We start from the raw sequence: 26,145 nt of genomic DNA, 5'->3' as shown, positions 1-26,145 counted from the left end.
TTATTGAGAAGGAACCAACACTAAACCAAGTGACAACTGTTCAAAGCATATTAGATCCCATCAAGTAATGTGGTGGGGTGGACCATGTGGGAAAGGCCTGGATGTTATCTAAACCTAAATGTTGCTGTCTGCCAAACCAGTAAGCACCCTATAAATATAAATGTCACAATAATGAGGCCACCACAGGACAGCCACCTTTTCATTTCAACATCAATGTTCTCAGGCTCCCAATCTATTAGCAAAAGCTAACAGTAAGTGGAAAGAATGGATCTCGGCTGCCTCCACTACTGTACACGAAGTTCCATTCCTATTTCTGGCTTCATTCATTACAGCTATTTAATAACCATGAGCTAAAACCTTAGTAATTAATTCCCGTAGTCACAGATAGATGTTCAGAACTCTGCATGATATAGTTTCCATGACTGACTGTTCCCATAACTACACTGCACTATGGGAATAAACTTAACTGAATTTCCATCTGTTACTGTGAACTTTATCTAGACTAATGTTTCATCTGGGAAACACGCAAGTAAAAACAGATCAGCAAACCTGCACCAATATCAACCGACGTGGATTATCAGCTGTCCCACACAGAGAGAAAGGTGCCCTGAAAATGTATCAAAAAATATATAACACATTCAAAATTCTAAGTAGATACATATAGTGAGACGATGTAATACTTCTACACGCAATGAAACACTTACTGCTCTACATACTACAAACACATGTTCTATACAAAGAGGTAAAACACCCTAAATGATTAAGGTATGAATAGCTACAATTCGACTTATCCCAAAACTATGTTAGTGAGGATGGGATCACATATGTGAGAAACTCGGACGAGTCTCGCATCTTTGTACCCGGCGCTGCCGCTGGAACTCGGGAGCGGAGCGTGCAGCTCCATATATTTCTATGCAGCCGCACGCTCCGATCCAAGTGCCAGCGGCAGCGCCGGGTAATAACATGCAAGACTCGGACGTGTTTCTCACATGTGTGATCCCGTCCTTATGCAAACACTGTGCGTATGTAAGACAAAATAAAGAATTAAGGTCAAAACTAAGGTGTACCCAATAAATAAATCTTGCAATCAAACAAATGAATAAATATTTATTTGTCCACAAGCACATGTATTCATACAAATTAATGATTAATTGGACCAAAATCTTAGGGTACCGTTACACTAAGCGATGCACCAGCGATCTCGACAACGATATGGATCGCTAAGTGGTCGCTAGTGAGCTGCCACACAGGCAGATCTCACCAGCGACATAGCAGCGGTCGGGGGGGTCGCTACCTGTCAGACGCGGCGATCCTGACGTCCTCCCGCCCGCATCCATGCGTCACTCGTCGGCGCCACAGGAAGCCCAGCAGGAAGTGCCTGACGAGAAATGGTCCAGGCCGTTCTCGCGCGACCAGCGATAACCAGCGGGGGAGCGGTCAGAGGTAAGTATCAGACATAGCGATATCGCTGCTGCGTCACAAAACCTGTGACTTTTCTGTGATATTGCTAGCGATCTCGCTGCGTGTAACGGAGGCTTTAGATGCGAGAAATAAGCCAATCAAATAATAAAGGGGCAGAGATGGGCTTTCCATATCCATACAGAGGGCAATCGGGATGTAATCTAAGTGTAAACCACCTATTAGTTGGTTTATTTGGTGCAGTTTTGGCGCACAGTTTTGTATTTTAGGTTGGTCACTTCCCTTCAAGTTAATTTATTGTGAAGAGTGCAAGAAAAAGTGTCTAAAAGAAATATTACATTTGGTCCAAGTCATGTAAGAAAGGTTCTGATTATTCCAATTGAGGCAGAATTATGGTTTCTTTAGCACACCTTTAGTAACCCTGCCCAGAAGCATCTGTAAGGCTGTGGACCCACATAAGCGTTTTTACCGGAAAAAAACGCTTGCAAGAAGCATCCCATTCTTTTTAATGAATTCCGCACTTTTTGTGCACATTGATGCATTTTTTTTTCAGCGAAAAAACGCATCGTGGTAAAAAACGCAGCATGCTCCTTAATTTTGCAGAAAAATCCGCATTTCTAACTATATTCTATGAGCAGGAGGCCGCTCCTGTAAAAAACACATAAAAGCGCGCAAAAAACGCACATTTTTCCTGGGAAGGAGTCCGTTTCTTTCTACATACGTGGGTACATAGCCTAAAGCTGATGTGGAGTTTTTGTATACGATTATAAATATTTATAAATGTGGTCAATAGTTTTATTCTATCATTTCCCAGCAGACACTACTACAGGATCAATCAGTGGCAATTCATAAATAATATTAGGAAATTGTAATGAGCTTATATAGATGATTCCAAACAATGTAAGTCCTATAGAATAATAGGGGACTGCCAGGGATGTAATGAGAATGTTTGGGAGAACTCGATTTCTTACAATACTAGATAAACAAATTCTTTGTGAAATAGCAAACTGGAACAGATCAGCAGCTGCAAATCTCTACAAAGATACGGCATCCAAAGCTTTATATCACAGTGGAAGCTATGCTGAATACAGAAGCCCTGGATAAAGCTAAAGTCTTCGGTGAAGCATGTACACGATGCATATATTTTATCGTGCAGTGAAATATGTATATTTATGCCTCAGAAAACACTCCTGAATAAGCCTGTAGTTATAAAAGAAAAAACATTTTTCATTCGTAGTAACAACATCTTGGTAGAAGATGCTGCCATTCCCTGAGCTGCAGGTTGTTTTATTAGTGGTGGATCAACAGGGACCCAGAATACCTTATTTACCGCTCTACTAAGAAGTATCAGATGATGATTACACTGCTTACTTACCACCAGAGGCTTAATATATCCCAGGCCACCAGGACTCATACTGGTAACATCACTGAACAGCAGAAGTCAGAAGCTGAATATACCACTGACCACCAGGAATCCATCAGAGACTGTAACTTAGAGGGAACCTGTCAGCAGGATTGTGCACAGTAGGGTGACCGCAAAAAATCGATGTCGGAATTTTGTCCGTCTGGACCCCACAAAACGATTCCCCTTTCCAGATATTGAGATAGCCAAAATTTGAGCTCGATCAAATGACGTTAACCTGTGCCGCTCGTCGCTCAAAGTTTGAAAAAATCCAAATTGAGGTATTTTAAGATTTAGGTATTTTGCATAGTCTTAGACTATAAAGAATGTGACAACAACATTGCAGAAATAGCCCTGACCAAATTTTCGAACCATTTGTGGCATTTGAATGCAGAGTTGGTGGGATTATCGTTTTTTGATCACACCATTACAGACAATGAAAAGTTGTTAATGGCTAATAAATTGCTCAGTAGCACAGATGAACCATCAGAGAACGCTAGGGTTGTAAATCCAAAAGTTAGGAAAGAAAAATTAAAAGAGGTAGGAAGTAACCGACTTTAACGACCTTCTGACAAAAGATGAAGAACAAAAGCAATATGTCCTGCAAGTTGTAAGCAAATGCCGAGCATTATATTCTGACGTTTCAAAAACTACTTTAACAAAAGCTGTAGAATAGATTAGATAACTATGTAAAATTATCAACTCATCTAGGTTAGCGTGCTCTGATGGTTCATCTGTGCTACTGAGCAATTTATTAGCCATTAACAACTTTTCATTGTCTGTAATGGTGGGATCAAAAAACGATAATCCCACCAACTCTGCATTCAAATACCACAAATGGTTCGAAAATTTGGTCAGGGCTATTTCTGCAATGTTGTTGTCACATTCTTTATAGTCTAACAGACTATGCAAAATACCTAAATCTTAAAATACCTCAATTTGGATTTTTTCAAACTTTGAGCGACGAGCGGCACGGGTTAACGTCGTTTGATCGAGCTCAAATTTTGGCTCTCTCAATATCTGGGAAGGGGAATCGTTTTGTGGGGTCCAGACGAACAAGATTCTTACATTTTTTCCCTCCCATATGAGATCCGGTCACCCTAGTGCACAGTAACCTACAGACCGTGTCAGGCCGGCGCCGTTATACTGATTTCAATGATACCTTGGTTGATTAAATCCGTCTTGTGGCTGTTGTTTATTCTTATATTTTCAGTTTTGAGTTAATGATATGCTCGTGCTCCGTTGCGGCCTGTGGAGGGATTTTATGTGGTGCTCTGATTAGGTATTCATGTGTATGGGCTTCTGACAGGTCACTGATCCCTCACTGACCTACCCCCTATTTTATTTTTTATGCTTTTGCTTATATAGCACTATCTTATTCCGCAGTGCTTTACAGACATTATCACTACTGTCCCCACTGGGACTCACTATCTAAATTCCCTATCAGAATGTCTTTGGCATATGGGAGGAAACCGGAGAACCTGGAGGAAACCCTTGCAAACACAGGGAGAACATACAAACTCCATGCAGAAGTTGTCTTTGGTGGGTTTTGAACCCAGGACCCCAGTGCTGCAAGGCTGCAGTGCTAACCACTGTGCTACCGTGCTACATACAGCATATTCTATTATGGGGTTGCAAAAAAAATTCAACTTAATCAAAATGGCACCTGCACTGTAGAATGATACTTGCTTAATATGCATACATGCATTTATGCTTTATTCCTATAATATGGTGGGATTACAAAAAAAAATTCAACTTCATCAAAATGGCAGCACCTGCGCAGCATCATCTATTGTGTTCCAATAGATGCTACTGTGCAAGCGCCACCGCCGGCACCATTTTGCTGGAGAGAAAAAACTTGGCTCCATCAAAATGGCACTGCTGGCGGTGCCATTTTGATAGAATTTTTTTTTTGGCAATAGATGCTATTGCGCAGGTCCCGCCGGCGCCATTTTGATGGAGCCTAATTTTATTTTCTCCAGCAAAATAGCGCTGGTGGTGCTTGTGCAGTAGCATCAGAACACGATGAAGTTCATATTTTTTTACCCAATGATAGTATCGAATAATGCATAAATAGTACATATATGTATATTAGGCATGTATCATACTACAGCGCAGGCGCCGCTGCCATTTTGATGAAGTTGAATGTTTTTTTGTAACCCCACAATAGGCTATGCAGTATGTAAAATAGGGGGCAGGTCACTAAAGGATCAGTGACATGTCATAAGCCCATATACTGATGCATATGTAAGCAGAGCACCACATAAAGCCCCGCCCATAGCCCCGCCCATAGCACGAGCATATCATTAGCACAAAACTGAAAATACAGATTAAACAACAACCACAAGACGGATTCCATCAACCAAGGAATCATTTTAATCAGTATAAATCCTGCTGACAGATTTGCTTTAACCCTTTACCTACAATGGATGTAATATTCCGTCTATGTGACCCTGGACCTAATTCCCATGGACGGAATATTACGTCATAGCGATCAGCGGCGCCGACGTGGTGAGCGCCGCTGATCGTGGCCAGGTGTCAGCTGATTATCACAGCTGACACCTGTCACAATGTGTCATGGGCGGTCACGGACCGCCCCCGACACGTTAACCCCTTGCACACCGCGATCAAACACGATCGCGGTGTACTGGGGGTTAAAGGGAAGCATCGGCAGGGAAGGGGCTCCCTCCGTGCTTCCCTGAGCCCCCCACAGCAACGCAATGTGCAGCGCTGCTGCGGGGGGGCTTCATCCCTGCAGGTCCCCGGATCCAAGATGGCGACGGGGACCTTCGGGGGCCTGCAGGGAGCTGGCTTCCTCAGTGCCTGCAAAGCGCAGGCACGAGGAAGCCTTGTGCAGTGCCTGTGACAGATCTGTCACAGGACAGCTATGTCCCCCCTGGGACAATGTAATAAAGTTAAAAAAAAAAGTGTAAAAATAATTTTTTAAAAAATCGCTAAATAAAAAAAAAAAAATATTCCCTAATAAATTCATTTTTTGGAAATAATAAAAAAAAAAGTCTCCGTGTCTTGCTCTACGCATTTCTTCTTGTGTAGAGCAAGACAGGGAGGGGGGGGAGCAGTTGAATAAGCCCCGCCCATTGGACCGGACCGTGTCAATTTACATACATCTGAACTGATATAAAAAAGGTATTTAGGCATGAAAGGTGGGGGGTCAGGGGGAAGCAAAAGTACTAAGAGAATCCTTATGTGACACACAATTGAATGATATCATTATATGATATCTCAAAAAAGGGGTGACAGATTCCCTTTAAGGTTCCTAGCAGAGGGGAAGGAGAGAGCCGCGGGATCAGGAGTTGAAGAGGGGGATGATAAATACAGGGACAAAAGACTTCCAGATTCTACATAGAGCAGAGAAAACAGAGGAATTATCTGGGTAGAAAGGCAAAATGAGCAATTGTAAGTACACAGTTCTGAATAATATGATTGCGATGTATTAAGAGGATAACAACTTTGATGGGAGGAGGAGAGCTTCTTTAAGGACATATAGACTAAACTAGCACCTCTCTATAGAGATCTACTGTCTAATCTCTGCTTTCCTGTTCAAAATCTGAACGGGGAGAAAGTGATGGAAACTCTTTCATGGTCTCATATTTCTTTTCATATTTCTGTTGTTTTCTTTTGCAGTTCTGATACTTCTATTTTACTTTCTACTTTATGCATTTCTTACTGGGATGTTTGCATTATGTATATACGGACTGCTTGTTACGATAAGCCCATATGTGCCTACATACAGAGACAGAGTTTTCCCACCTGGTAAGTTATATTCATTAAATAATCTTTTAATGTTGTACATCTCTTTCGGATCGAGGGTTTGCAGGTGGAGCTGATGTAGCTTGGTAAGCACTAGACTGGCTTGATTGCTCGATGTTACCATGAACTCCATTATTCTAGGATTGTAACACCACACAGAATCCACTTCTCACCATAGTCTGGTTGGCAGCTGCTCCTTGGCATTTTTCACAGTGGTAAACTGCATACATACGGTAACTTCTAAGCTATTAATCCCCTGAAAAGCAGTAAGTGCTGCAGACTTAATATTACACTGCCTAATTCAGCATAGCCGGAAGGAATATAACTCCTTTTGTTCCATCAGTTGCCATCACTCCTACGTGTTCACGTGTAATCGGAACATTCGCCTTGTTTGCACCATCACAATGTTACGTGTTCCTATTTGTGAAGCAGGAACTCATTTTTAGCCCGGGGTTTATTGGCCATGTTAAAGGGCATTCTACATTCCCCAGGATCATCATAGATAGGATGGCACAGGGCTCTGGGACTGACCTTATGAACTCCCTCTCTGCAATGTGTCTACATTCAGATGTGTGACCTTGCGGAGTAACCATATCTCTCAGTGACTTCACTTCCTGAAAACATTTCCGAGGACTCTATATTCTGTATCTCACGGTGGTCCTCAATGACCCTGCGCTGGTTATGGGAGATGGAAAGTACAGGCACGTTTACATGGAACATTTATTGGTATGATTCCGTTTAAGATGAGGGCCCCCTGCCCCCCTATGCGAGTGGGAAACCATAAGTAATAGCCACTTCTGGTCTAAGATGGGCTCCATTTGAATAGCCAGAATGTAATACTACATGACTGCTTCTTGGAAAGTATATGGCCAGCTGTATAACATCCTTGTGTAATAACAGCTGATTGCCAGAGCTTGGGTAAATGGCAATTAGCTGACTGTGCAGGCAGCTTTCACCAGGAGGAATCCTCTTTATGAGGCAACCCTTTTAATGGAAATTCATCAGCAGGTTCTTTCTATTTAGACTGAGAGGAGCATAATATTGGACAGGGAGCCTGATTCCAGAGATGTGTCACTTATCAGGCTGTGTGTTGTAGTTGTAATACATTCAGTGTTTTATCAGCAGGATATTATCACTGCTGGACTAGATCTCACATGCAGCTTAGTCAGGCTAATCTGTGTAACTCCGCCTCTACCACTGATTGGTGGCTTACTTACAATGTACACTCTACACAGGAAACTGCTACCAATCAGGGGTGTGGGCGGGGTAATACACAGCTCTGACCATGACTACATCTACAACAGATAAGGAAACAGGAATTCTATCAAAACTGCACCAAGCAGCCCAGTAAATGATACACTGATGAGCAAAAGGCTTCATAATCTCATCATCATCCACTACTGCTTTTCTTGGGAAATCATATTCTTGGCTGGTCCTCAATTCAAACTAGTGACCTTTCGATTGGGAATCAACCTAATAACACACTGAGCTATTCTGCAATGTGAGAACAGGTTGTAATTTCTAGTACACAGGAAGAAAAAGATTTTTTCACGACCAGGATCAAAACAGTAACAATGCAGTGACATGAGAAAAATCTGCATAATTAATCATGTGCTATTAATCAAATTTACAATGGGAAAGCAGGCCTTCCATCATTGGTTTCTCCCTATTACAAAGAAATCCTTTCTGCAGAATGTCAGATGTTATATATTAAAAACATCTTCAATCCATATTATGGCCAGTGATTCCCCTATATGACATGACTAGAATTTGGCCTGATTCTAACGCATCGGGTATTCTCATAGAATCGTAGAGTTGGAAGGGACCTCCTGGGCCATCTGGTCCAACCCCCTGCTTAAAGCAGGATTCGCTAAATCATCCCAATCAGATGTCTGTCCAGCCTCTGTTTGAAGACTTCCATTGAAGGAGAACTCACCACTTCTCGTGGCAGCTTGTTCCACTCATTGATCACTCTAACTGTCAAAAAGTTTTTTCTAATATCTAATCTGTGTCTCCTCCCATTCAGTTTCATCCCATTGCTTCTAGTCTTTCCTTGTGCAAATGAGAATAAAGTTGATCCTTCTACAATGTGACAGCCCTTTAGATATTTGTAAACAGCTATTAAGTCTCCTCTCAGTCTTCTCTTTTACAAACTAAACAATCCCAAATCCTGCAACCTTTCCTCATAAGACAGGGTTTGCAGACTGGTCACCATTCTGGTTGCTCTTTTCTGAACTTGCTCCAGTTTGTTGATGTATTTTTTAAAATGTGGTGCCCAAACCTGGAGACAATATTCCAGATGAGGTCTGACCAAAGAGGAGTAGAGGGAAATAATGACTTCACGTGATCTAGACTGTATGCTTCTGTTAATACATCCTAGAATTGCATTTGCCTTTTTTGCTGCTGCATCACACTGTTGACTCATATTCAGTCTGATCTATTAGTTTACCCAAGTCTTTTTCACATGTGCTGTTGCTTAGCCCTATTCCTCCCATTCTGTATATGCTTTTTTCATTTTTATTGCCCAGATGTAGTACTTTGCATTTTTCCCTGTTAAAAAACATTCTGTTAGTTGCTGCCCACTTCTCCAGTTTATTTATATCTTTTTGAATCCTCTCTCTCTCTTCTCTAGTATTAACTATCCCTCCTAGCTTTGTGTCATCAGCAAATTTAATCAGTTTACCCTCAATTCCTTCATCTAAATCGTTGATAAAGATGTTGAACAATACAGGGCCCAGGACAGAGCCCTGTGGTACCCCACTTGAGACATTCTTCCAACTGGATGTGCAGCCATTTACGACCACTCTTTGGGTCCGATCACTAAGCCAGTTATGAATCCACCTAACAGTTGCCTTGTCCATTCCATACTTAGTCATTTTTTCAATAAGGATTGTATGAGATACTTTGTCAAATGCTTTGCTGAAGTCAAGATATACTATATCTACAGCATTTCCTTGATCCACCCAATCAGTGATTCCGTCATAGAAGGAAATTAAGTTAGTCTGACATGACTTATTAGTTACAAACCCATGCTGACTCTGTTTAATCAATTCATTCTTATCCAGGTACTGACATACATGTTGTTTAATAATTTGTTCAAAGATCTTTCCTGGTATAGAAGTCAGACTCACCGGCCTATAGTTGCCTGGGTCCACCTTCTTCCCCTTTTTGAAGATAGGAACAACATTTGCTCTTCTCCAGTCTTCTGGGACTTCTCTTGTTCTCCAAGAATTTTCAAAGATTATGGAGAGGGGTTCAAAAATTTCTTCTGCTATCTCCTCCAATACTCTGGGGTGTAATTCATCTGGACCTGGAGACTTGAATTCATTTAGGTTAGCTAAGTGTTTCCTCACTATCTTTCTGTTTATAGATATCCTGCATTCTTCTATTCCCTTAATAGGACAGTGAAGATGTAACAACCCTGCTGGCATCACTACATGGCCTCCCATCCCCCGCACACCAACTTACTTTCTGCTTCAAGCCATGCTGTGAATTCTGTCTGTTGCCAGCTCTGTGCCTCTGCTCTCCATGTTTCCAGACTGTGTGTATAGGGGGGCGGCGCCTGAACTCTCTGGTTCTTATGCAGTCAGGGTGCACCTGGGTAATCTGTCCCTGACCAATCACCTGGAGCCCTTGACTATTTAGTATCACCACTCCCACTGAAACATTGCCTGTGCAATGTCTAATCTCAGTTAGTATCTTGCTGCTGAGGAAGCCAGGCCCTGTTTTGTGTATCTCCTTCTCTGGAGGTTTACTCCTAGTCTTGCTTTGTACCTTGTCTGCCTGCCAGGAGGCTGAATATCCTGGCCCTTGAGTCTTGTTCCCTGTACCTTGTCTGTACTCTGTCCGCCTGCCAGGAGGCAGAATATCCTGGTCCTTGTGTCTTTGTCCCTGTGTCTCTGTCTGAACTCAGTCTTACCTCTGTCTGTCAGTCTCCTTGTTTGTGGTTCTTTCTCTCCTGTGTCTTTCCTTGTGTCCTCCCTGTCTGTGCGTCTGCACTCTCGCAGCTTTGTCTGTGCGTCTGCACTCTCGCAGCTTTGTCTGTGCGTCTGCACTCTCGCAGCCTTGTCTGTGCGTCTGCACTCTCGCAGCTTTGTCTGTGCGTCTGCACTCTCGCAGCTTTGTCTGTGCGTCTGCACTCTCGCAGCTTTGTCTGTGCGTCTGCACTCTCGCAGCTCTGTCTGCACGACTCCTGCTGCCGCTGCAGAACCTCTTTCTGCAGCTTCTCTCTTGCTTGCCTGCATCCATACCTGCACCTCCTGTGTGAACAGGTCCAGACCTGTTCCGTCATATTCCACGCCTGCCTGCATCCATACCTGCACCTCCTGTGTGAACAGGTCCAAACTCGTTCCTCCATATTCCACTCCTGCCTGCCTGCATCCATACCTGCACCTGCTGTGTGAACAGGTCCCTACCTGTTCCTTCTCAAGCCGTGCCCGCCTGTCCTGTGTCTCAAGCCGTGCCCGCCTGTCCTGTGTCTCAAGCCGTGCCCGCCTGTCCTGTGTCTCAAGCCGTGCCTGCTTGCCCTGTATCTGTCGTACCTTCTTGCCCTGTGTCTCAGTCTGCCTGTCACTCGCACCTGTCCAGGTGTCCTGTTCCCGAGTGGGATCAGCAGCCACAGCCAGACACCACCCTGGAGTGGCACCCGGAAGCTACCTGCCGCACAAGCCTGACCTCACCATCAGAGGCTCCAGTTACGCCCCTTCCAGGGTAGTCTGGTTTGTGGCACAGTGGGGCCATAACCCCCCGGCTCGTGCCTTTCAGCCAAGGCGCGAGCGTGACAGAAGAACAGTTGATGTTACATTTCCTTTCTGAGAGAAAACAGATGCAAAATAGGAATTTAAAAGTTCGGCCTTCTCAACATCCTGTTTTACCATTTCATCATTTTCATCCTGTAAAAATCCTATAGCATCTTTGACTTTTCTTTTACTTTTGACATATCCCCAAAATCCTTTATTATTGCTTTTGACATCTCTTGCAAGCCTCAGTTCTTTGTCAGCTTTAGATAATCTGATTTGTGCCCTGCAGGTTCTGCAGACAGCATTATATTCTTCTTTATAAAATGGAAAGAGGGAGGCATATCTAAACATTTTTTTCTTCCTTTTTAGCATGTGCTTAAGTTCTGTGTTCATCCATCCTGGCTTCCTTAAATGCTTCCTATTCTTCCCTCTTTTCGGAATTGTTAACAATTGTGCTTTGAGAATTTCATTTTTCAAGATTTCCCATCCTTCCTGGACATTTTTGTCTTTAAGGATATCCAGCCATTGGATCCCTCCAATTCTCTTTCTGAATCCCTTCTAGAATATGTATGTAGTTTATTTATGAAGTTTTAATAATAATGCAATAATGCACCCCCCAATCCTGATATGCATGGTACCCCTCCCCCCCTATTCTGGCATGCATGGTCCCCTCACGCCCCAATCCTGATATGCATGGTCCCCTCACCTCCCTATTCCTGATATGCATGGTCCTCTCACCCCCAATCCTGGTATGCATGGTCCTCTCACCCCTCTTTCCTGGTAAGCATGGTCCCCTCACCCCTCTTTCCTGGTATGCATGGTCCCCTCACCCCTCTTTCCTGGTATGCATGGTCCCCCTCACCCCCCTTTCCTGGCATGCATGGTCCCGTCACCCCCCTTTCCTGATATGCATGGTCCCCTCATGCCCCAATCCTGATATGCATGGTCCTCACCCTGCCTAATCCTGATATGCATGGTACCCCTCACCCCCCCAATCCTGGTAAGCATGGTCCCCTCACCCTCCAATCCTGGAATGCATGGTCCTCTCACCCCTATTTCCTGGTAAGTATGGTCCCCCTCACCCTCCATTCCTGGTATGCATGGTCCCCCTCACCTCCCTTTTCTGGCATGCATGGTCCCCCTCACCCCCCTTTCCTGGTATGCCTGGTCAACCTCACCCCCTATCTTGGTATGCATGGTCACCCTCACTCCCCTAATCCTGGTATGCATGGTCACCCTCACCCCCCTATCCTGGTATGCATGGTCACCCTCACCCCCCTATCCTGGTATGCATGGTCACCCTCACCCCCCTATTCTGGAGTGCATGGTCACCCTCACCCCCCTATTCTGGAGTGCATGGTCACCCTCACCCCCCTATTCTGGAGTGCATGGTCACCCTCACCCCCCTATCCTGGTGTGCATGGTCACCCTCACCCCCCTTTCCTGGTATGCATGGTCATCCTCACCCCCCTTTGCTGGTATGCATTGTCCCCCTCCCCCCTCCTTTGCTGGTATGCATGGTTCCCCCCCCCCCTTTCCTGGTATGCCTGGTCCCGTCACCCCCCTTTCCTGGTATGCATGGTCTCTGTTAAAATAAAAAATAGTTATATAGTCACCTTCCGATGGCCCGCGATCTCCACTCCACGCGCCCGACCTCGCGGTCCCAGTAATGCATTGCGCGTAACTCCGCTGATGACGTCATCTCCGGTCTAAGGCGCAAGGCATTACTGGGACCGCGAGACCGGGCACGTGGAAAGGAGATCGCGGACTGTCGGAAGGTGAATATAACCTTTTTCTATTTTAATTCTATTTCTTACAGATGTGCTGCACCCGATTGAGCGCTGCGCCCGACTGCGCCTGCCGCTGATTGGTCGCGGCCGCCAATCAGCGCGGCGGGATTTCGGTTACAGACAGACAGACACCATAAGATGATTACAGTTAGGTCCATATATATTTGGACAGACAACATTTTTCTAATTTTGGTTCTAGACATTACCACAATGAATTTTAAACAAAACAATTCAGATGCAGTTGAAGTTCAGACTTTCAGCTTTCATTTGAGGGTATCCACATTCAAATTGGATGAAGGTTTTAGGAGTTTCAGCTCCTTACCATGCTAATACATGTGGGGACAAATGACACAGCAAGAAACGACCTGGAAACCATCTGCAGTGACTTTGAAAACTTAGGTAAGAAAGTGAAAGAACTGAGAGTGCAGGTGGTCTTCTCTTCCATCCTCCCAGTGGTTGGCCATGGAACAAGGAGGTGGAATCAGATTCTGCAGGTGAACAACTGGCTACGTCGATGGTGCCGTCAGCAAGGATTTGGATTTCTGGATCACGGAGTAAATTACCTATACGATGGACTACTTGCTAGAGATGGGGTGCACCTTACGAAGACTGGAAAACATGTATTTGGAAGTCGCCTTGCTACACTCATCAGGAGAGCTTTAAACTAGAAAAAGGCCAGAAAGAGTCATACACCTGACAAATGCTATTGAGAACTCTGCTATTAGAAGTGGGAGGAAAGAACAAAGACAAAAAAATCTAAATAATAAAAATATTGGAGTAAGAGAAACCAATCACAAACTAAAATGTTTCTATACTAATGCACAAAGCATGGGCAACAAACAAGGAGAATTGGAACTACGAGTACTAACGCAGGAAAAGAAATATGATGTCATTGGAATCACTGAAACTTGGTGGGACAATACACATGATTGGAATACAAGGCTAGAAGGATACAACTTATTTGCAAGAAACAGACTTGATAAACGAGGTGTCACATTCAGGGCCGGCATTAGGGGCAGGCAGACGAGGCAGCTGCCTAGGGCCCCCGCTCCGCCAGGGGACCCCAGCTAGCGGCACATCATGCAGCTGCTATGGGGCCCCTGTGTACAAAACTGGAGCCAGGAGCAGTACAGGCACGAAAAGGTGAGGAGTGTTTTGTTTTGGTTTTTTTTTTGTTTTTTTAAATGCAACAGTGAGTACTGTACCATGGTGCTGTGCTGGAGGGGGCTGTATACCGCTTAATTTCATTCTCTAACAGAATCACTGACTGGGTGGATCAGGGAAATGCTGTAGATATAGTATATCTTGACTTCAGCAAAGTGTTTGACAAAGTATCTCACACCATCCTTATTGAAAAAATGACTAAGTATGGAATGGACAAGGCAACTGTTAGGTGGATTCATAACTGGCTTAGTGATCGGACCCAAAGAGTGGTCGTAAATGGCTGGAAGAATGTCTCAAGTGGGGTACAACAGGGGTCTGTCCTGGGCCCTGTATTGTTCAACATCTTTATCAATGATTTAGATGAAGGAATTGAGGGTAAACTGATTAAATTTGCTGATGACACAAAGCTAGGAGGGATAGCTAATACTAGAGAAGAGAGAGGATTCAAAAAGATATAAATAATCTGGAGCAGTGGGCAGCAACTAACAGAATGGTTTTTAACAGGGAAAAATGCAAAGTACTACATCTGGGCAATAAAAATGAAAAAAGCATATAGGGAATGGGAGTAATAGGGCTAAGCAACAGCACATGTGAAAAAGACTTGGGTATACTAATAGATCACAGACAGAATATGAGTCAGCAGTGTGATGCAGCAGCAAAAAAGGCAAATGTAATTCTAGGATGTATTAACAGAAGCAGTCTAGATCACGTGAAGTCATTATTTCCCTCTACTCCACTTTGGTCAGACCTCATCTGGAATACTGTGTCCAGTTTTGGGTGCCACATTTTAAAAAAGACATCAACATACTGGAGCAAGTTCAGAAAAGAGCGACCAGAATGGTGACCGGTCTGCAAACCATGTCTTATGAGGAAAGGTTGCAGGATTTGGGAATGTTTAGCTTGCAAAAGAGAAGACTGAGAGGAGACTTAATAGCTGTCTACAAATATCTCAAGGGCTGTCACATTGTAGAAGGATCATCTTTATTCTCATTTGCACAAGGAAAGACTAGAAGCAATGGGATGAAACTGAATGGGAGGAGACACAGATTAGATATTAGAAAAAACTTTTTGACAGTTAGAGTGATCAATGAGTGGAACAGGCTGCCACGAGAGGTGGTGAGCTCTTTTTCAATAGAAGTCTTCAAACAGAGACTGGACAGACATCTGTCTGGGATGATTTATTGGATCCTGCTTTAAGCAGGGGGTTGGACCAGATGGCCCAGGAGGTCCCTTCCAACTCTACGATTCTATGATTCTGTGGAAGAAGGTGCTATGGTCAAATGAGGCCAAAGTAGAACTTTTTGGGCTAAATGCAAAACGCTATGTGTGAAGGAAAGCTAACACTGTATATCATCCTGAAAACACCATCCCCACCGTCAAATATGGTGATGGCAGCAGTGTTGTGGGGATGCTTTTCTTCAACAGAGACAGGGAAGCTAGTCAAAGTTGATGGGAAGATGGATGGAGATAAATAGAAAGCAAACATTGCCGTAAACCTGTTAGAGGCTGCGTAAAAACTAAGACTGGGATGTAGGTTCACCTTCCAGCAGCCCAACGATTTTAAGCACAATGCCAGAGCTATAAGGGAAAAGTTTAGATAAAAACATATTCATGTGTGTGAATGGCCCAGTCCCCAGACCTAAATCCCATCAAGCACCTGTGACAAGACTTGAAAATTGCTGTTCAGAGACGCCTACATCCAGGCTCACGGAGATAAAACTAGTTTCCAAAACAGAATGGGGAACAATTTTAGCCTCTAGATGTAAAAAGCTGGTAAAGACATACCCCAAAAGACTTATAGCAGGAATTGCAGAAAAATATGATCTTAGAAAGTCTAAAATTATAGGGAGGCTGAATACAAATACATGTCACAATTTTCAGATTTATATTTTTAAAATATTTAGAAAACCTTGTATCTCCTTTACACTTCACAAATATTTGCTACATTGTGTTGGTAAATCACATAAAATCCCAATAAAAACATTTCAGTTGGTGGGTGTAACATGAAACAATGTGGAACTGTTCATTGGGTATGAATACTTTTTCAAAGTACTGTAAATTGCTTCTTTGACAATACGTTTATTTAATGTCATAATAAAAGCAAATCTTTACAATATTACCTAAATTCATTACAATTCTAAAAGAAAAAACAACAGATTGCATAACTCCTCACCTTATTACAATGACATGTCGAAGTGAAAAAAACAGGGGTGATTATTTTTTAATAGAAATAAATTGAAACAATAATGACTCCATCCTTACCCACAGGGGGAAATACAACGGCAGACTCTTCTTTACATTTCAGGGAACCTGTCATGTAAAATAATACTAATTTTGATTGGTTTAATCTGCAGGTTAATAGAATTCTGACACGGTCCAGCGCTGGCACTGAGAGTCCCACTGCCGGGAGATGACCTTTTATTCCCTCCGGCAGCGTTCAACTTCCAGTCACCTGAAACCGCGCCCCCGGCCCTGACTGACAGAAGCTCATCAGTAGGGCCGGCTGTCAATCAGTGCTGGGGCGCGGTTACAGCCGCTGCTCTCTAAACACTGAGCGATGACTGAAACCTTGCCTTCACCATCCCTGTGACTGAAAGCCGAATGCTGGAAGGAATAGAGTTCATCTCATACCGGCAGTGGGGTTCTCAGTGCTGGCACCGGACGGTGTCAGGATGTCATTAACCCTAAATCAGCAGGTTAATATCGTTAATTTGCATGACAGGTTACCTTTAAACTATAGAATCACACTGTAAATGGCATCAAGATAACCGGTGTGCATAAAAAAAATAATATCCTATTGATGTAACTAAGTACATGAGCCTAACAAAAGTCAAATAAAACAAGAGTAAGTGATGTCATTTGGCTATTATGTCAAATATAACTTTATTATGTACAGTAATTCTTATGGTTGATGATGACGATATGCAATGTATTTTACAGGTGTAACAATCAGGCCAATGGAAAATGGACTTTATTATACGTTTAATGCTTCAGAGAAGGACACGTGGTTGTCATACGCCAAAAGTCTGCACACATTTCTGGAAGGTGAAATGATTTGTCTTACGAAATTGCTTGGACATGATCATTGTTACATTGTTATATTGAGTTATAACTAATATGCATACATATAGAAAAAGACCTGGCGCACGCCAATAGGAATTATACTGTACAGACCTTATCCATATGGAAGTAAGAAAATAAGAAGCAATCCCTGCTGTTCCCAACTGTCCACCCTACTGGGGAGTGTTCAGGGACATGATGTATTAGGAAAGGCTTGTCTAGTGCTCTGTTGTTTCTCTTCTATTTATATTTTCCATCAAAATTTATTTAACTTCCTTTATTCCTTCAATTTTGTAATACTGAACCTGAAGAAGAATCTTACCAATGCAACCAAAGTGTCTCATGAATATGTGATAAGTTGGTTTCATACGGTAAAAACGCATCCACGTTTTAGCATCCATTTTAAGCTTAAAAGACTCAGATCATCTGCAAATCTACAGAAGTGAACTTCGATCTTGGATGGTAATCAGGATAGGACTGGCCTAAGGAGGAAAAAAGTGATTCCTCCGGTGGGCCCCTGTGCAGGAGTGGGCCTCCCACCCCCAAGGAAATTCCTCTAGTGGGCCCCAGTCCTGATAGCTTCCCTTTAACATAATTTTTAAGCAGGCCAACCCTTTTGAAACATTTGAAAAAATTTGCACTTCTATTATTGTACTTTTAGTTGTTTTTTTTTTTTTTTCAAAACTCAGAATAAACTGCATGATCATTTAATTCTGTGTATCATTCTCATTGGTGCCATCTTAATGGTTTGGTGTTTTTGAATACCTCTGGGGTCCTAGTATTCTTAATTTAGATATAAGACCCACAAGTGGTACCCACATCTGCTATACAATTACAGCATTTCCTGTGGGTAAAGGTATGAAATGGGAATAGTCCCTTAATAAAGTGGTGGTTGCACATGCATACTATTAGTTTATTCACACAGGGACTATGGGTCTCCTATTCTCAGGATAAGGCCATGTTCACACATTCAGTATTTGGTCAGTGGTCTACATCAGTATTTGTAAACCAAATCCGGAAAGGAACAATCAGAGAAAAGTATAATAGAGACACGTCACCACTTCTGGATTTATCACCCACTCCTGGTTTTGGCTTACAAATACTGATGTAGCATACTGACCAATTACTGAATGTGTGAACGTAACCTAGGTGGAAGTTGCAGCAGATGGAACATCTAACAATCCTATATTTATTATCCAACCTGTTGATGTACATTGTTTATGAGACAAACTGTTTAATCAGCATAGAACCTTGGACTTAAAAACAACCTAATAAACGAATTTCATTTATGATATATACATATATATGTGTGTAATATAAGTTTTCTTCTATATTAGACTATGATGATGGCAAACAAATGGCTACTAATGTGGAATGCACGCCCGGACAATACTTCCTTCAAGATGGAGAGGAACATGAGGAAAGGAAAGCCTGTCAGTTCCGCCGCTCAATGCTACAGAACTGTTCTGGAATTGGGGACCCAAGTTTTGGCTTTTCTCATGGGAAACCATGTATCTTACTAAAGATGAACCGGGTAAAACTAAGCAAAGGTGAAACAATGACATGTTTTTTAAAGGGTAGTGGAGCCTTACTAAGAAGGTACCAAAAATTGGACGTAACAATTACCATAGAATTAAATAGACTTTTTGTATAGAATATAAATATATAGAGTGGATGATCTCAAGGAAGTGTAAAAATCATGTGTGGAATCTTTCAGAAAACTCCAGGGTTATAACAGTAAAGTGGTGAAACTATAGGAAATGTTTATTATTATGTGAAACTCAAAGTTTACTATCCCCCTAGATTGTTGGGTTTAAAGCCGGTTTTGGAACACCAATATTTGTGTCCTGTGGAACCTACGTAAGTAAAACACGTTAGCTGTAAATTTACAAACCTTTGTATTTCTGTTGCTGAATACACGGTTACCTGAGATGTTTCTTGCAGTATTCTCTTCCTTAAGTGTCCTGAGCTGTGTTTTGGCCAGATGACATACTGGACAGAATTATTTCTATGTACAATGTCTGTCCCATTTCATGTAGATTGTAAGCTGTTATGTGCAGGAACCTCATTTACCTCACTGTTCCTTTGCTTTGGTTACCTGTTTTTTTACTTGTTTGTTACTTTCCCAAATCTAAAATTGTGAGGAATAAATGAGCTCTATATAAAGGTTATTATTTTTAATCAAGCCTGCAATCAATATCCAGGCATACAACATGAAAAACCCAATGACTTCCAGATACAGTACATACAGAAAAAAATATAGTATAACAGCTGGAACTTTAGTTGTATCAATGGCTGGTCACTTAACATAGTTTGCAAAAAAAAAAAAACTCACAAAGGCACATCCTTAAGTTGGTGAAATTTCAAATATGGCAAAATCTATAAGTAATATAATAATATCATGGCCTAGCCCTGAGGTAGGGACAAGACAAACTGGGCTATTACCTAGAATGCATATTACCTATGAATGCTGCATTTATAGAAAACTAGATGGAGGCCCGATGCTATCTCATCAGTAGGGCGGCAATGTCACACTGGGGGCAGGCTTTGCAGCGTTGAGAATCTCTCCCCCCCATGTACTCACCCACCTATCCCCTCTCTCTTTCCCCATGTGCTGACTTCTCTCATCTGTGCTCTCTTCTTTGATCTGTCTACCCCATGTGCTATTCCCCTTGTCTGCTGTCTCTCTCCTTCCTGTGCTGTGTTCTCCTCTCATGTGCTGTCCCATTTGAGCTGTCTCCCCCTGTGCTCTGTCTGTCTCACCCATGTGCGCTTTCTCTCTCACCCATCTGCTGTCTTCTCCTCTCATGTCATCTCTTATTTGACCTGTACGCCATCACTAAACAGTCAGTGCACAGCATGTCAGGAGGAATTTCTTTTTAAAGGGGTTTTCCCATGAACGAAAGTTCATTTTAAAAATTGTCTGTGTCTGACCGTGTACAGATCATACCACATCTCCTGGGCAGGTGAGGAAGCAAAAGACCATACTGACATTACAGCAGGAGATCGCAGAGGATTCATTTTGTGAGGTAAAATATTGTTTAAAAACAGTCAGTGAAATATTTTACTTCACAAAATGAATCCTGTGATCCCCTGCTGTAATGTCACTATTGTCTTTTGCTTCCTCCCCTTCCCAGGAGATGTGGTATACTCCGTACATGGTCAGACACAGACAATTTTTAAAATGAACTTTCGTTTGTGGGAAAACCCCTTTAATGTGACTGGCTTCCTCTGCCTGTAGAAACATCGCGCATCTGCTGCCGGGATCAGCCGAATGATTCACTGCACCAGCGTGGAATTTGCACAGACACAGTGCGACGGTGTTCCTCTGGTGGTACCGCGCAAGAGCCTGTGTAAGTGTAAGAGTGTGTGAGTGTGACTGTGAGTGTGTGAATGTTAGTGTGTGAGTGTAATAGTGTGTGTGTGTGAAAGTGAGTGTGAGTGTGGTACGACGGTGTTCCTCTGGTGGTACCGCACAATAGGTTGGTACCAGCAGCAGTTTCCATATTGAGACACCCATCACTTGAATGTCTCAATATGGCGGTCGGTGAACTTCCTCCGCTTGGAATTCTGGGATACGGTGACATCTGGACAGAACAGGAAATGAAAACATTACAAGGCAATTATATAAATAGATGTATGGCAGTGTTCTGCAATCACTGTGTGGTGATATTTTAAGGAGGAATTACTTGGGCATTGTAGGGCAACATTTTTTCATATTGTATAGCAGTAGAGAAATAAACATTTTGGTAATAATTGCATTTGCATCTGTGTTTTTGTCTCTTTACTAGAAAGGAAATGATAGTCATTTAGGAGCAGTTACCTTTTATCCAAAAAATTACTTTGACCTAATGTACTTCCCTTACTATGGCAAGCTTACACATGTAAGTATAATTTCTATTAAATGGTATTTTAGTCTTTTGTGCCAATAATTCTCGTAGTAGGGATAGCTAATACTAGAGAAGAGAGAGGATTCAAAAAGATATAAATAATCTGGAGCAGTGGGCAGCAACTAACAGAATGGTTTTTAACAGGGGAAAAATGCAAAGTACTACATCTGGGCAATAAAAATGAAAAAAGCATATAGGGAATGGGAGGAATAGGGCTAAGAAACAGCACATGTGAAAAAGACTTGGGTATACTAATAGATCACAGACAGAATATGAGTCAACAGTGTGATGCAGCAGCAAAAAAGGCAAATGTAATTCTAGGATGTATTAACAGAAGCAGTCTAGATCACGTGAAGTCATTATTTCCCTCTACTCCTCTTTGGTCAGACCTCATCTGGAATACTGTGTCCAGTTTTGGGTGCCACATTTTAAAAAAGACATCAACATACTGGAGCAAGTTCAGAAAAGAGCGACCAGAATGGTGACCGGTCTGCAAACCATGTCTTATGAGGAAAGGTTGCAGGATTTGGGAATGTTTAGCTTGCAAAAGAGAAGACTGAGAGGAGACTTAATAGCTGTCTACAAATATCTCAAGGGCTGTCACATTGTAGAAGGATCATCTTTATTCTCATTTGCACAAGGAAAGACTAGAAGCAATGGGATGAAACTGAATGGGAGGAGACACAGATTAGATATTAGAAAAAACTTTTTGACAGTTAGAGTGATCAATGAGTGGAACAGGCTGCCACGAGAGGTGGTGAGCTCTTTTTCAATAGAAGTCTTCAAACAGAGACTGGACAGACATCTGTCTGGGATGATTAATTGAATCCTGCTTTAAGCAGGGGGTTGGACCAGATGACCCAGGAGGTCCCTTCCAACTCTACGATTCTATGATTCTGTGGAAGAAGGTGCTATGGTCAAATGAGGCCAAAGTAGAACTTTTTGGGCTAAATGCAAAACGCTATGTGTGAGGGAAAGCTAACACTGTATATCATCCTGAAAACACCATCCCCACCGTCAAATATGGTGATGGCAGCAGTGTTGTGGGGATGCTTTTCTTCAACAGAGACAGGGAAGCTAGTCAAAGTTGATGGGAAGATGGATGGAGATAAATAGAAAGCAAACATTGCCGTAAACCTGTTAGAGGCTGCGTAAAAACTAAGACTGGGATGTAGGTTCACCTTCCAGCAGCCCAACGATTTTAAGCACAATGCCAGAGCTATAAGGGAATAGTTTAGATAAAAACATATTCATGTGTGTGAATGGCCCAGTCTCCAGACCTAAATCCCATCAAGCACCTGTGACAAGACTTGAAAATTGCTGTTCAGAGACGCCTACATCCAGGCTCACGGAGATAAAACTAGTTTCCAAAACAGAATGGGGAACAATTTTAGCCTCTAGATGTAAAAAGCTGATAAAGACATACCCCAAAAGACTTATAGCAGGAATTGCAGAAAAATATGATCTTAGAAAGTCATTTAGGAGCAGTTACCTTTTATCCAAAAAATTACTTTGACCTAATGTACTTCCCTTACTATGGCAAGCTTACACATGTAAGTATAATTTCTATTAAATGGTATTTTAGTCTTTTGTGCCAATGATTCTCGTAGTTTCATTGTACTACATAAATGAATTTTATGGCAAGTGATATTTAAATTTAAATGTGTACACAATTAAAGAATAATTTTGGACTTTTGTGTTTATTAGATCACATGTGGCATCATGTTTCACTCCAATATTAAGGGGATAAGCAGAGTGATGCACTGCAGGATGGGGCTGTATATAGATGGGCTAAACAGAGTGATGTTCTGCACGATATGGCTGTAAATAAAAGGGTTAAGAGGAGTGATGTCCTGCAGGATGGGGCTGCACATAGGTGAGGCTGATGAGTGATGTCCTGCAGGATGGGACCGTACATAGAGGAGGCTGAGGAGTGATGTATTTGCAGGATGGGTCTGTACATAGAGGAGGCTGAGGAGTGATTATTGTAGGATGGATCTGCACATAGGTGAGGCTGATGAGTGATGTCCTACAGGATGGGGCTGTACATAGGAGGCTGCGGAGTGATGTATTGCAGGATGGGGCTGTACATAGATTAGGCTGATGAGTGATGTCCTGTAGGGTGGGGCTGTACATAGATGAGGCTGATGAGTGATGTCCCGTAGGGTGGGTCTGTACATAGAGGAGAGGCTGATGAGTGATGTCCTGCAGGAAAGGGCTGTACATAGAGGAGGCTGAGGAGTGATGTCCTGCAGGATGGGGCTGTATATGTAGAGCTGAGGAGTAATATACTGAAGTATGGGGCTGAGCATTGAGCAGGCTGAGAGAAGAAAATTATCTGCTGTTGCAGTCACCCACTGCCTGTTTCCTCACTTCCTCTCTGCCCTGAGTATAATGGGTTGTGTCATAGTGGATGACCTTAAGGTTCGCCGGATGCAGCACACAGCAGGAGGCAGAGAAGGGGTTTACTTAAGCAATATGAATATGAATTCAAGGAAACCTCCGCACAGGGAGGTGTTAAGGCAATAAACACAAGGGAAAACTGAAAGGTAATGACATATCGATTGGAGTTCTTGTTGGGGAGTGGTTGGAACAGTTCCCGACGGCGTCGCAGTCCGTGAACAAAGTCTCTGGCCCTGCTGTGTAGAAATGAGATGCACTGCCTCCTGACTGTGCCGAAGTATCCAGATCCGTTGGTCCTGAGCCCGTTGAACTTGGGTCCGTTGGAGAGGGAATACAATTCTTTCTGTGGGTTCCTAAAGTGTGACGCGGTAACCAGGAACACGCTGCTGTACAGGCCGCAGGGGTGACAAGGCCTCGTACAGAATCACAACGTTCAGTACGTCTGCTGCAATACCCGTCACGGGTCTCATTCGTGGAGGGGCACTGTGCAAAGGTTGTAAGAGGACAGTCTGTAAAGGGCTGGCGTCAGTGGTGGTAGTTGAGGAGAGGGAGTCAACCTTTGTCCTGCTCTGTAGTCACCTTCCCGCCAAGTCCCCCTCCTTCCCGCACTCCGCTCCTTCTAAGTCTCCCACGCCCCTTTCGGTCAGGTGCTCGAGCTCTCCCCACCCAGGCAAGTCACCCCCCTGCAACAGTGATGACAGGCCCGATAGTTCCAACTCCAGAGCGTATTTCGGGCCGATGACACTGTTCCTGTTCACCCCCTTACAATATGTTGAAGAGGCAAGGGAAAGAAGCGGCTCATAAGTGAAGGAAGATTTCTTTGATAAGATATTTTACAAACTTTCTTGTATTTGCCTGTAATATTGATTTATGCAAAGTTTGATGAAAGTACTGTTCCCATTCAACTTGTTAACTTTCAACACTGTACCGGTCTAATCCAGCCATATGGTTGATCCATCTAGATGTCCTGTACAACACTTCCAATGACCATTACTTGCTACACTTGTGCCAATCAGAACTTTATGAAAGTGTGATGAGATTGCAATCTAGTATTTTATTTTTCCTGGTATTATAACTAACCAGTTTTTCTCTTTTAGGTAAACTACACTTCACCGTTAGTCGCTATGCATTTCACAGAGATGATCCCTAATCATGATGTCACCATACAATGCAAAATCAATGGACAAGACATTATTAACGATCATAAGACTGACCGCTTCCTGGGCAGAGTCATCTTCACAATGAACATTGGCTGAATGGCCCCAGACTCAGCCATTTAGGATACCTACAAGTGGCCATAATCAGACTACTACTTCCTTTTCCTCTATTACAGCGGTCGGCTTTACTAGACCTGAAACCTCAATGCATGACTCCATCTTCTACTAGACCACAGGGTGCTAAATCCAATAGACTTGGCCTTTATGCACAAGCGAGTGACGAGCACCATAGAAATACGGCTGTACACAAAACTAAAAGCTATAAGAAAGTCATGCTTCAAGTCACTTGGATTCTTTTTGGATTGCCACCACGCACTGCCACCGTCCTTGTTCATAGGAACAGGCAATCAAGGAGATTCTTGCTGTCAGCCATTGTAGTAACATTGAGTTGATTAGTTGTAGACCCTTTAGAATAAATATTGTTTGGTTATAAATGTATTTTAGATTTCACTTTTCTTTCGAAAAGTCAACGGGCCTCAATGATCAAATCTGTTGTTATTGACCATAGCAACCAACCAGAGCTCAGCTTTCATTGTTTAAAAGGCTGTGGTAAAATGTAAGCTGTGCCATCATTGGTTGCTATTGGCAATACAGGTTTTCCTGCAGATCATTTTGCTAAATCTGCTCCAATGTAATAGATATTTTGCTCAATGCTGTTCTTCATGTAGAGGAGATGGCGAGAAGTCATCAAATAGAAATTGTATATCATTATAAGCACATTGCGAGGTCCTCGTCCCATAACCGCCTGTCCATGTTGCCGATAGAAACCAGTCAGATTTGTTCCTATGGTGCAGTAATTAAGACTTTACGTTAATTGGTTGCTGTAGGCAACAATGGGTGTTCTTCCACCCATGACAGTTTTAGGACACGAGTCAAAGTATTAATGTGATGTTCTTGTTCTGTGTGTGACACTGTAGTAAGGGGGTAATCAACATTATTCATGCACAAATTATAATTTATAAATTATCAGCCATTTTTATTTGTGAGACCTGGGCAGGGGTATGGGGGTACGTAGCACATTGTTTTCTGCTGCCGAAATGCTATAGTCTTCCGCTACACTGATAGGAATAAAAACATAAAATAGAAACATCACCTGTTTCATTGTACAGTTTTCAGTCATAAAAACTATTAATCCACTTCAGAGGTCAGAAACCGTAAAAGCAGTTACATGAAGGGGCATGATCAGTTTTCAGGCGGAAGCCGCTGGCTAGATAAGATGTGCATTACCGCAAAAGCCAACGGTCGCTTCAGGGAGGTAGAGGACTAGAACTCTAGTGCCACCTATTGGAA

General features: G+C 42.7%; 1 protein-coding gene across 3 annotated transcripts in view; it reads left to right on the top strand.

The window, feature by feature from the left end:
• ATP1B4 (ATPase Na+/K+ transporting family member beta 4) overlaps nt 1-25,293 on the top strand; it is a 170,399-nt gene extending 145,106 nt beyond the window's left edge. For all 3 annotated transcript variants that reach the window (XM_073547592.1, XM_073547591.1, XM_073547590.1), the window contains 6 exons: nt 6,467-6,595; nt 17,226-17,330; nt 18,683-18,879; nt 19,149-19,205; nt 21,137-21,229; nt 24,736-25,293. In XM_073547592.1, the coding sequence (XP_073403693.1) occupies nt 6,467-6,595; nt 17,226-17,330; nt 18,683-18,879; nt 19,149-19,205; nt 21,137-21,229; nt 24,736-24,894 (740 nt within the window). In that variant the 3' untranslated portion in view covers nt 24,895-25,293. The remainder of the gene's footprint in view (nt 1-6,466; nt 6,596-17,225; nt 17,331-18,682; nt 18,880-19,148; nt 19,206-21,136; nt 21,230-24,735) is intronic.
• The last annotated feature ends 852 nt before the right edge of the window (nt 25,294-26,145 follow it).

This window comes from Dendrobates tinctorius, unplaced genomic scaffold, assembly GCF_039654945.1.
Source record: "Dendrobates tinctorius isolate UK_male_01 unplaced genomic scaffold, ASM3965494v1 ptg000154l, whole genome shotgun sequence".
Taxonomy (NCBI): domain Eukaryota; kingdom Metazoa; phylum Chordata; class Amphibia; order Anura; family Dendrobatidae; genus Dendrobates; species Dendrobates tinctorius.
This window is presented reverse-complemented; position numbering and strand designations above follow the sequence as displayed.